Here is a 13,018-nt window from a genome sequence, read left to right as displayed (position 1 = left end):
AGATGTATATATTTATACATTTAACTTGCTCTCGAGTATTCACAGACAGGCCTTTGACCATTGCATATAGCAGATGGCTTGCATATAGTGGCCAAAACAGCCACTAATAAGGCATCTACATATACATATCTTTGTGCGAAACGACAGACACTTTACTGTGAAGCATGCTGGATTTCTCCAGTCACTTATTCCATTTAACCCCCACCCCTTTCTTACAAATGACTCTGAGTTGTATTTAGATCCGCCTCTATCCAATCAACAACTGATGGTTAGAACCAATCAATTTCACTCTGATATACATCACAACAGGGAAAATTAAATTACAGCTGAAGGGTATTTACATTTCAGTTATTGAAATACACATAATATCTAGATTAAATTATTAAAAGGCATACGGATACAATTATTAGTACAGAAGTAGTGAAACAAGGGTTTAAGTCTCACATATCTTTCCTCATCTCTGGACCTGACAATTCCTCTCATCACAACCTCAAATCTCTAGGCCCACCGGTACAAACCCTCCAAACCAAAAGGGGAAAAGATCTGTATCTGGAAAAATCATGGCCACAACTTCTTTTTTTTTTTTTTTTTTACAAAGATCATTTACAGTCAGTCTGTTGATGACCACCCAAAACTAACAGAGAGAACCATTATTCATTCTCAACAGAAGCCTCAAAGCCACAAACTCATCTGTATTTTCTTGCTGGCCTCCATGGATATATAAATAGATTTCATGATTCCTTTCACTTTTTAGCACAAAATGGGGGTGTCCTAATTGTTTCGACTTCATCAGTCAAGTTAAAAACATGATTAGCAAAATAAAAAGTACGTTGATTGGATTATCCAAATGACTTTTCGAAACCTGCCTCCTGATCCATAGGGTTGGGGGGGCGGAAAAGTGTCGAAAAAAGTAGATATATGTGCATGTGCGGTTGGTTTTGGTCTTGGTTAATGTGAAACTGCAGCCCAGACCAAGCACCCCTTCTACTGACCAAACAAAGAATTACACATCGTAACAAACACAAAATGAACTGTGAAACAAGTGCATTATCTGAAGCAGTGGGTTCTTGAAGTGGAGGCTGGAGCAAACCTCTAAGATGAACTAAAATGATTTGTACAAGACAAAAAAACACATTAAAATACGCTAAAACAACTAATGATCAAAATATAAGCTGACATCATATTTCTCAGTTTCATTTGTTGCCTCAACAAATTGCCTTGATGAAGTTGACAGGTTATGCCATGTTCTAAAATATTTTTATTGCTATTAGTAGATAAAAACTAGAAAAGTGATGTTAATTCATTTGTCATGTAAATGCTGGAAAACATTCAGATAATGAATGCTAAGACTTTGGAATTTTAATGATTATTAATATTAATATATTGCCACTCCTAGTTTCTGTATACACTAAAGTCTTCATTACAACAGAAGCACCAGAAATATCTTGAGGGGTCTTTAAATATTTTCTTTGCCAATGTGGAAACTTGAAATGGAGAACCATTTATTTAAAGAGTTAAAGCATCTGTTTGACTACTGCCATCAAACAGTAAAACGCCTCCTGAATTTTTACTATTCATTTTGTGCATATTACATAATAAAAAGCTGATTGCCATGTACATAAATAATAAAATAAGACTTCACACTTCGACCTGCAGCCAAACGTAAACACACACAGCAAACCAGCTGTACAAAACACGTATAATCTAATCTATTATAGATATACAGATTTAGGAACCCTGTTCTTCCTCTTCTTGTGTTGGTGATGGGTTGTAAACATTTCCTTTTTCTGAGCTGATGCCTGTTTGAACCTTAGCAATGAACTCTGTGCTGATGAGGGCCTGGCCCTGTCTGGGGCAGGTGGGCTTTACTGGCAGATGCTCAACTTTGTCTGTAAATGAGCAGACAAGTAAAAAACAATGATTATAAAAGCCATTTATGAATGTGTAGATTCCATATTCACATGACAGTCGAAAACTACTTGGATAATAAAGAAATCTGTGACTGACATTGCGTCTTACCTCCTGGTGTGATGGGCTTCATGAGTCGGTTAAGCTGAATTTTCCAGTGTTTCAGCATCTGAGTTGTAGCAGCTTGATTCAAAAATTCTCTCTGTATAGAAATATATAGAATATGGCATGGGGTCAAAAGTATGATCACTTCAAAGTAATAGGGCATGCTTTGAGGCATGCTTTTGAGGCCCTTTTTTGTTAGTCCCACACTTTTCTAGTCTCTCACCTCTGTATTATGCTGACTGCTCTCCTCTGGTTGCTGGATGTTGGGTGGTGTTGCAGTGGAAGTCGATTCATGGACAGGTACTTCCTTTTACAATAAAAGGTGTTTGTTAATGAACTACTAAACAAGATGTAATTAGAACAGGGGTGGTCCAGCTAAGCAGTGCTTGTGTTAAATGTTCATGACTATGTGATCTACGCAAGCACATGGACTTCAGTCAATTATGAAAAAAGACATTTACATGAAGAAATTGTAAAGATACAGTAGCAAAACAGTTTAAAGCAATAATTCACCCAAAAGTAAACCCTTGGTCCAAATCTCATTCACACTCCATTTTCAAACTTGTTGTGATGTGATGCAGTGTGTTATGAAAAAAAAAAGCAAAGATGCATTAAATTGATCATTAGTGATGGCAAAGACCTCATTTTACAAAAATAAATTTCCACAAAAATATTAGCAGCACAAGTGTTTTCAACAGCTATAATAATAATACATGTTTCTTGAGCACCAAATCAACATATTAGAATGATTTCTGAAGGATTATGTGAACTGCTGCTTCTGCTGAAAATCCAGCTGTCATCACAGGAATAAACTATATTTTAAAATATAACAGAATTGTACTGTATTATCAATATTACTTAAAAATATCAAATATAACTGTACTCTATTTTTGATCATATAAATGCAGTCTTGGTGAGGATAAGAGACTTTCAAAAATCTCAAACATGTTTAAATGTAAGGTGGGTCACAATCAAGGGCAAAAGTGATTTTTTAAATACTTTTCCAGTATATGTGATGACAAAGGTATTATTTCTGCTTGAACTAATCATTCAGCTTAAATTGTACTAAACCCAGAATATTATTTTAAATCAGTACTACAGGTCAGCTCACAGGTCTTGATGGACACATTTTGTTTGACTGGAGACATTGTGTCCAAACAGAACCATTAATTCTACTAATGTGGACAAAAATCAGCAGACAGCCTCTTGATTATTTACATTAGCACTGACAGTTAATGCTAACCCGACATCATTTAGACAGAGGCTATATCCCAAAGTACACCTCATTCAATATTGCCTACATTACTCTACTAATGTAGTCCACTTGACTTGAAGGAGTGAATGAAGCTGTCTGCAATAATCATCTTTTTTTTCAACCTGATAGAGAGGGTTGTTGAGTTCAAGAAGCTCTCTGACAGTAATGACCTTTGATTTACTGCTAAGAGTCCAAGATGACAATAATAGTGTAAAAAATGTAAATTATGAATGATTTGCTAATATAATATTAAATGCCACAAAAAAAGCTAAATGTATTTAAGCAACCCTATAAAACATCCTCTCCCTTTACTATCTTTATTTCTCCACACATTTGTCTCTCACCTCTGTTTTATGTTGACTGATCTCTTCTGTTTGCTGACTGATGGGAGGTGTTGTGTTGGAAGAGTCTTCCGGACTCCTCACAGCAAGGGTTTCCAGCTGACTTTGATGGAGGAGAAGCTCTGCAAGTTTCCTCTGCTCCTCTGCAAGTTGTCTGTATAATGAAAGAAATGATAGTGTCCTTGTGTGTTGGCAAAGGTGTGAATAAAATTTACTAATATGAAATTTGCTGTACCTCTCCAGTTCCTGTCGGATTCCGTCTTCTTCTAAACGGGCGTGAATCTGAGCATTGAGCGCCTCCTCCAGTTTAACTTGTGTGAGCTCTAATTCATGGATCCTTTTCTTCTGCTGCTGTACCTCCTTCTCCATTGTAGTCAACACAGCTGTCATCTTCTCTTTGGCCTACATAATTAGCAACTTAATTAATATTGTTTCTAATGCTCTAACACTACAATGTCCCATATTAAGGACTAATATTTATATCGTTCAAACGTTTGGGGTCAGTAATAATATTTAACAATATTGTTGTAGTTTTAATAAAATGAATGCAGCCCTAGTGAGACTATTAAAAAAAATCATCGCTAGCCATTATTTTTAATCAAAGGAGACGTATGCATGTATTTTTAAGCAGCGTGGACAGTTGCTTCTGGAACATTTCTGCAACGTGTCATCGCACAAAAGATCCTGTGACATTTATGCACATCAGGTGACCTGAAAATGTGAAGAAAAAAAAAACTGCTTCTCATGCAAGCTTAAAAATGTATTTGCGATATATAGGAGTTTTCGTGAAATTGACATGTTTCCACTATCCATATTTTCAAATCACAATTCAAATCGTAATGGAAACTCGGCTAGTGTCATTTAACTGCTTTATTCAAAGTACTAAAATGCTGTTTTAAGTAAATGGATTTGTCGTAGTAATGCAAGTGCATAAATGTGTTAAAATGTGTTTAAGTGGGTGTAGTGTGAAAACACATTTTAAGGAAACAAAGATAAAAAGATAAAAAAAACGTTTCTCTCTGTCTCACCTCTTTAGCTTCTTCAAGCTGTCTCTCCAGATCTCTCTGTATTGCCTGCTGTTTCTCTCGCTCCTGCTTCTCTTCCTCTTTACGCTTCGCTTCCGCCTCTCTCTGTTTCTGGGGGACAAACAAAAACACATGCTCAGAATTAAGACAAAATAAAATTAAACTTTTTACTGAATACTGCACAGTGCATACCCTATATTACCAACTACTTTTTCAAAATAATATGTGAAACAGAACACATTACATAACCACAAACATATAAAACAGTAGCATGGCCATGGTTTATGATTGTCATGTGGCATGTTTATTATGAGACTGCTGTTCAGTTATGAATACGGTTTTGTATTTTGTATATTTTATCCTATTTTGTATAAAAACTCTTAATGTTAAAAGCATATATTGAGTCAAGAAAAAGATCATGCATTTACTTTAGGTTCATACATCTGATTGGAAATGGAAAGTTAAGTTTGATTCAAAGGCCCTCTAATGACCAAAGCTGCTTGTTTTTAAACTTTCTTTTTAACTAAAATATAGTAGACTTATTTTACATGGTTAATTAACTATATTATGATATGATACACTAAAATCAGAATTAAAGGGGACATCGGATGCCCATTTTCCACAAGTTGGTATGATTCTTCAGGGTCTTCACATACTGTAACATACTTTGGTTAAAATTCTTCATTAGTCATGTAAAGCAACACTCGTTTTACCCTGTCAAAAACAGCTCTGCTCACAGCGAACTGTTTCGGTGCATGTCTCCCTTCTCTTTCATGAGGCGTGAAGACACATGAATATATCTGTATATGGCTCAGAGGTGGTCTTATTCAAATTGCTAGCTATCTACATAGAAACCAGCTGCAAATTGAAACAGCTCACTGGATGACAGTTTCAGACTCAGACAGCCCTTAACTAATTGGCTGTGTTTTCTTTTCAGCTTTTCTGAGCTGGCAGACACGCCAGAAACCTACCTAAATGCAAAAAAGGGAAAATTTCATCTGATATCCCCTTTAATACATCACAATTTCATGCAACTGCTTTATTCAAAGTGCTGTTTTCAGTCATCGAATTTGTCAGGGTAATCCAAGTGCATGAATGTGTTAAAAAATGTGTTTTAAGAAACGGATGTGGTGTGACGACACATTTTAATGAAACAGAATGGTTAGAAAAATCTGTTGTAATTTTGACAAGGCTACTTGTTTTCAAACATTTTTTACTGATTACTTTTTAATGTAATGTTTTCATTTAAATACTTGCATTAATTTAAAGCTGCAGTCTGTAACTTTTGGTGCTCTAGTGGTTAATAAACAGAACTGCGTGCGTGTTGCAGAAGAACACTGTAGCCGGAGCTACTTCTCTCTGTTCATGTCTATGACGAATCAAGCAGGTACCGGGCTACTCCGCAGCGGTACCTACCCGAACCAGTCTAAATAGTCTGAATATAAACACTTATTATAGGTGTACCGTAGTGATTCAAATCAAGCCAAAAACACCGTTTGGAAAATGGATTCATGGTGTACTCGCTTATTATATAAATTTTGTACATTTTGAACACAAAAAAAAAAGTTACGGACTGCAGCTTTAAATAGTCAACCTTCAGCCCTCTTAGAAGTTTGCTGAGGCCCCTTGGTTGAAAACCACTATATTATATACTGCACATTTGAGAAAATGATAAAAATTTGCATAATGTGCACAGTACACAAACTGTATACTGTAAGATTAAAACAGTAGTATGCTATGTCGAACATTTCCCTTTTTGTCCTGTTCCCCATCAGTTACTTGAATGATGCTTTCGATGTGTTGCTCCAAGCTCTCCGTCTCTCCCTGCTGCTCTGGAGCAGAGTGCTGCGGCGCCTCAACTCCAGTGGATTCACTGTGGCTGCTCTGGTTGCTCTGGCTTCTCTGAAGGGTTTCTCTCTGCTTGCGTCTGCTCAATTTCAGCTCCTGATGGAGAGAGCTCTTCCCCTCAGCCCTCAATCGCAATGTTGTCTGCATGGCTACAAAACAAGACGAGACGAGACCATTCAAGAAACTAGGACACTTTGACAAGAAAGTAGCAGTGTTATTAGTATGTGTGGCCCTTACCTTGTATCCAGTCTATTCTCTGCTTCACGTTTGAGGCACTCATCTCATAGGTCCTGACGGGAGTCTTCACACAGAACAGGCAGCGTCGCCCTTCTTTATCGGGGAGATTCTGAGTGTAATGATGAGAAATGAGAACGTTATGAGGCCTAATGAATTGATGGTATTTATTTTACAGCAGAATACAGTTATTGCTGATCAACCTCCACCACACTGCTCTCCTCCAGCAGGATCTCTCCTTTTTTTTCCTTCAGGTCCTCGTTGACATAGTATGTCACACTACCGGGCTTCAAGACAAACCAGCGTTCCTGCCAGTTCCTGCGAACATGCCCCTTCTTTAACAGGTAGCCCTGATGGATAAAGTAAATAGGACACAGATAGAATGGGACTAAAAAACATTGTAAATGATTAAGTGAGTGACATGCCATCTGTTACACAATGCAGGAAGGACTATTCTGCTAAGAATCAAATATTAGGCTGATGTTAAGTGCAAGTAATATGTAGTGTCGGTTGAGTTGCAGATTATTTGGATTCCCATGAGCTCACACATAATGCAGCATCAACCTAGTGCACTTCCCGCAAAGCATCAGTCACCTTCTTGATAATGTTGTGGTACATCTCCATGAAAACATCGTCCACAGCGAGACTGAAGACCTCCTTACTCTCAACATGCAAAAGCTGGCCAGCACTCAAATGCTCCAGGAACTCCCACACTGACATGCCGTCCTGAAGAGCGGTATTCTGGGACAAAAGTTCCTCCAGTAACGTCCCATCCCACTCCAGGCTCATTGCACTGGAGATTTTCTTTAGCAGGTACTCTAACTAAATTAATAGAAGCAAAAGAGCATCCATTACTTCGGGTTGGCACATTGGCATCTGCAACATATGAGCTGTTAGAGCAAGTGCATAGGTAAAATGTTTAAATCTAGTCTATTTTAAGATACTTGGTGATGAATCTCACAAAAAACTATTATTATTATTATTAAATTACCATTACTCCCACTAATAAAATAAAATACAATTTAAATTTAAAATAAAATGAATTAAAATGAAATGTATTTAAATTTGATCGTATTACTAGAGATAGGAAATGTGTTTAAGGAAAAACACATTTTATTTGTTAAAATGTAACACATTTATATGATAAATATGTTTTTATCATGAGATTCCCCCTTACAAAGTGATCATAAAACTTATTTTCAAGGGGCTTCATTTGTTAAACAAATTGAGGGCAAGATGAGAGAATACAAATTACAAAAACAAGAAATGCAAGTTACAACATCTTAGATAAAAACGCACTTTTGACAAGTGTTATCATCAGGAAATCACCCTATCTATATGAAGTTCCATTCCTTCTCACTTCCTTCCTTACAACAAAAAAGCAACACCATTCTGTAGCTTCAGACCACTTCAGCTTTGTCTAAATAACCAACTTTTAGATTATCACATTTACAGCCTTGCTTTAAGTGTCAACTCTCACTTAAGCATCATAAAACAGCTTTCTTCACAAAATAAAGAACAGACTGAACTTATTAGTGTGGACTCTAACCAACAGTGTGGAAGTCTAACCAGCATTAGATGGTGTCCAGTCTCTGAATGCTTTAGTCTAATAATGTTTACCTTTATATACATAGTTTTAGGAGATTTACATATTTACATTTTTTATTTTCAGCCAGAGTCTGGTTATATTGCATCATTTCAGCTATGGTTATTTGCAACTATGACTTATCTCTGCATCTGCCCCTCTTTCTCTTTCTCACTCACCTCCGGCTGAATGATGACTAATGGGTAACTGTCTTCAGAGAGCAGGTTGAACAGACAGAAGAGTCTGAAGCAGTCTTTCTGTGAACACAGGCCCTGCTGAATGCTGGGTTTGCAGTTCTTCTTTGATGTCAAAGTCCAGCACAGTTCATCAAAGGTTTCCTTACTGAACGTCCCCTCTGTGGCCTGTAAATGAACACAACACTATTGACAGCCAAGAAATCATCTCTGTTTTCAGTCTATGGCCTTGTGGGGAAAACAAAAGCAGAAATATTAAAAATATATATATACTGTACTTTAAGGGAACATTTGCATGCTTTTTGATGCTTAAAAGCTCAATTCATTGTAATTGCTTGGAAAAGAGCGACTAGAACATTCTTCAAACTTTCTCAGTTTGTGTTTCATGGTAGAAAGATAGTTATATGGATTTGGAACGACTTGAGGGTGAGTAAGCCCTTGTGAAAAAGAAGCATGCTTAATTATATTGAATGTGCACTTGTAGTGTAATTTAAATCTTAAAATTATAACTGTACTTGCATATAATATAATATTAAATGATGACAGAGAGTTGCCAGACCTTTGCCAGAATGTATTTGTTGAGGTAGGGCATGTAGCCCTGGTTGGACACTGGCCCATTGTTATTGTCCTTAAAGTGCTCCTCTAACGCCACAGGATCATGAGGAATATTCAGCACCGAATAGAGATTATGTGAGAGAACCTAGTGGAGAAACACACGTTGTATGTTTTACATTTTGGTAGCTGCAATGACAGATAATCAAGACCACACACAAGATGTCAGAAAGCAACCTAAGAGTGTTAGATATAACTGAGCTACCGTGACCCCAGGAGGATGTACACTCTTAAAAAATTCAATAACAAAATTAATTTATTTTGAAGGCGGCATAAGCACATATTTAAAGCTAAAAAGTTTGTAAATGATACAATCGGCAGATGTACTGTTTCTGGTCAAAAAATTGTAGAACATAATGCATATTCAATGTTAAATTGTGGTAACTATGCTAGGATATCAGTGTGAACTGGAGGGGAACTGACTTCATCTAGAACCCTGCTGGGTAGAAGTAATTGCAAAAATGGCTGAGAAAAGTGAAGTTAGCTCTTTGAAAAGGCCTGACCTGCTGTCATTTAGTCTACAGCTGTGAAAAATAGGATTTAAAAGCCATTTTAAAGGGACGTTGCGCTGATATCATGAGACATACAATCAGCAGAATGCAATCAGACATACAATTCAATAATAGTTTTTACACACAAAAATTTGCAGGCAATTGCAAAAACGCTTTGTGTAAGATCTAACAAGTATGGACGCATGCCTGTTTATGCTGAAACTGTAAGCAAAGAGCCGACCTGGGACATGTTTAAACATGAGAAAGACTGTCAAAGCTGTCCGCATGCTGACTGTGTCTTTTGGTATTTACTGCCAAGCTCATCAACAAGTGATGCTTTTACATTCCCCCAATATTCACTAAACAAATAGCACAGAAAAACAAGCTTGAAGACTATCTTGAGATATTGAGTTATTACTGCATCAGTGTGTGTGTGTGTGTGTGTACTCAACCATATTTTGGTGATAAATAACTACCAAAAGTGAGCTAAATCTGTGTATAATGTGTTAAATTGTATAAATGCTGTATTTAGTTTCTCTTGGGTTTGGGGTGTGAATCAGGGTTATGTTATAGTATTTTATAACTAGTTCAGTATGAAAACAATATATATCTATGGAATGTCCCCAGTTAGATAACGTGTGTGTGTGTGCGTTTGAGTGTGTGTGTGTGTGTGTGTGTGTGTGCGTGCGTTTGATACAGCATGACTATTTGGACTTTTGCTCCCTTCTTTGCAACAGTATCAATCTCTTGATAATAAAACATCACATTTACCCATCGAGAATGTAGAAAACATTATTACACTGTACATATAAAGTACAAAAGTAACCAAATTAGTGTATAGTTAAAGAAAACGGCACTTGAACACACTGAAACACGTCAAGTTAAAGATACACAGGTGGTCTGACCTTTAGTTGCGACTTGGACACTTTTCCGCTCTGCTCTACATCAAGAGACGTGAACGCGTACCAGATGGACTTCAGCAGCTCGCTTTGTAGATCCATGCCGCCAGTAATGACACGTCCTGCTTACATTCTGAGACAGATACCGCTTCACATTGCGGAACTGAGATGCTGATTGTGCCTAAAAACCTTGCGAGCTGCCTAACTAGGCAGCATTGTGGGTAACACTGGCGTATGCAACGTATTGCGCATCGTAAACGCGTTCCAAGCAGAGTTTTACCGCAACTAGAAACGCGTCTGTGATGCCCGTAATACTGTCTAGGTAGGCTGTTCGTTAGATTTTGAGACACAACCTGAGTACCGAATAAAATGCACCAGCTGGGAGGGGACAGTTAGTGCTGGTCAACCTCATTTTAGAACGCGAGTAATGTAGAGGAATAAATAAGGTCATGTTATTACGCGACAACGTGTCATTTAAACTAAAGAACCACAATCAACAAAACTTCTCAATTCTTATGAAGTAGGCTTTTGTTTAGAAGGCAATGAAATTACAACTTCAATAAGCGTATCTATTAATTGATAATGGCTACAAATTACACTGTATGACAAAGATACAAAAAATAGAAAAATAGAAATGATTTTACCTGAACGAGCAGTTCAGTGGAAGAAAGAACTGGAACATTTTATTAAAACGAGATGAACGAATTGCAATCACAGTAAAATAACGTAATTAAAACTATGAAATTATTTAGGCTATTGTTTTCTCTTTTTTTCTATTGCTTCATGAAAGTCAAAACAGAGTGATAAAATATGATAGCAGTTGTCGTGTGTAGCAAAAACGTTTATGACTCTTACACTGCGACATATCTTAGTAAATTTGTAGACACAATTTTTGTTTCAGCGTTGTTCAACGAATCAACTGAATGATTCAATGCTTGTGGCATAACGCTGTAACTTTGCACAAGGATTGTATAATGATATTTTTCTCCAAAAATACAAAATCTTGCAGGAGTCGTTGTTTTTTTTTTTTTTTTTTGTAGTGCAGCATGTGAGTGAGGTTAACTAAGTGAGGTTAAGTATTCTGTGGGCGTGAAAGCACTTCTATCTCTGGTCAAGGTTCACTCAAGCAGCTCAGGTGGGAGTGAATCTGCTAGTACTGCATGTTTGTTCAGTCTTACAAAGCTACTTTAAGAAGTCAGAGTTCTTAAACTGTAGTCTGCAATATTGGCTTAATCATCTTCATTTCTAAATATTCAGATACTAATCTTGACTCATGGTCATCTAACATGATAAAAGCAGCAAAAGTACATTAAAAGACCACAAAAGGGAAAATTTCCAAGTCCATCTAAACAATAATACATGAAGTAAGTTATAAGTGCACCTCTTGAGTTTTTTCTTCCTCAAGACTATCTTGGCCAGTACATAAGAGGAAACCAACATAAGAGAGGTGTAAAAATAAAAATGTCAGAAACTTCCTCCAAGTCTAAAGTTATAATATCAGGTGACATCAGATACAACAGTGCTTGAACTATAACGTTTTAATGCCAAATGTCACTTTCAAATAGCATACAGTTAATTGACTTTGACTAAATATTTATTGCAGAGCAGTTACATACAGTTCATCACATACAGTTAATATTTCGTGCACCGTAAATGCATTCCAAGCAAAGCCAGAGCTATGAGGACTGGAAACCTGTCTGTGATGCCCAAAATGCTGTCTAGGTAGACAGCCTGTTAGATTTTGAGACACAACCTGAGTACTGAGTAAAATGCACCAGCTGGGAGGGGACCGTTACTGCTGGTGAACATAAATCCTCAGTTTAGACTGCAAGTAATGTGGAAGAATAAATAACGCCAGTGTTATAACATCAGGTGACCGTAGATACAACAGTCCTTGAACTATCATGTTGTAATGCCAAATGTCACATTCAAATCACATGCAGTTACCTGAATAACCTGACTAATTATTTCTTGCAGAGCTCTGATATACATTATATCATTTAATACACAAACCCCAGAATGACAGCTGACAGCTGGACTCCAGGTTCAGTATAAGTAGCTAAGTTGTTCAGTATAAATGTCAAAAGTCACATTCAAATAATGGACAATGAAGATTATAAGAACATCTGTGTATAGATGTTATACTTTAAGATCTGTGTATAGGTGATGATAGTGTACACTTGTTATATGTTATAGAATTATATTTATATAATAATATTAATCTATTTTATTTGTGTGTGTGTGTAATGTGTGTAATGTAATAAAACACACACACACACAAATACATACATAAATATATATATATGGGTCAATATCACCATAGAGTGCCTTTCGACCCTCACAATACTCAAAAAATTTTGTTTTAATTTCCCATTCGCTTAATGTCATATAATAAATAGTAGACATTACTATAGAAAGATATTAGCTGAGCTCCACACATTTTTTTTTTAGGTAATTATGGGCCATTATTCGAAGCATAAACCATAAGATATGTCCACCATGTTATGGACATACAGTGGTG

The 13,018-nt window shown here is 36.6% G+C and overlaps 1 protein-coding gene across 1 annotated transcript; it reads right to left on the bottom strand.

Moving 5' to 3' along the window:
* On the bottom strand, window positions 1-10,654 carry LOC306859083 (differentially expressed in FDCP 6 homolog). The gene is made up of 13 exons (XM_079399901.1): window positions 10,504-10,654; window positions 9,055-9,195; window positions 8,481-8,663; window positions 7,311-7,538; window positions 6,920-7,066; window positions 6,720-6,828; window positions 6,414-6,631; window positions 4,638-4,745; window positions 3,845-4,011; window positions 3,613-3,763; window positions 2,237-2,320; window positions 2,020-2,110; window positions 1-1,889 (listed from the first exon to the last, which is right to left on the bottom strand). The coding sequence occupies exons 1-13, from the start codon at window positions 10,597-10,599 to the stop codon at window positions 1,729-1,731; spliced, it is 1,884 nt and encodes a 627-aa protein (XP_079256027.1). The 5' UTR covers window positions 10,600-10,654; the 3' UTR covers window positions 1-1,728.
* Between the last annotated feature and the right edge of the window lie 2,364 nt (window positions 10,655-13,018).

The sequence above is a fragment of the Barbus barbus genome (assembly GCF_936440315.1).
Source record: "Barbus barbus genome assembly, chromosome: 39".
Classification (NCBI taxonomy): domain Eukaryota; kingdom Metazoa; phylum Chordata; class Actinopteri; order Cypriniformes; family Cyprinidae; genus Barbus; species Barbus barbus.
Note: the sequence above shows the minus strand (reverse complement) of the source record. Positions and strands in the feature narration are given on the sequence as shown.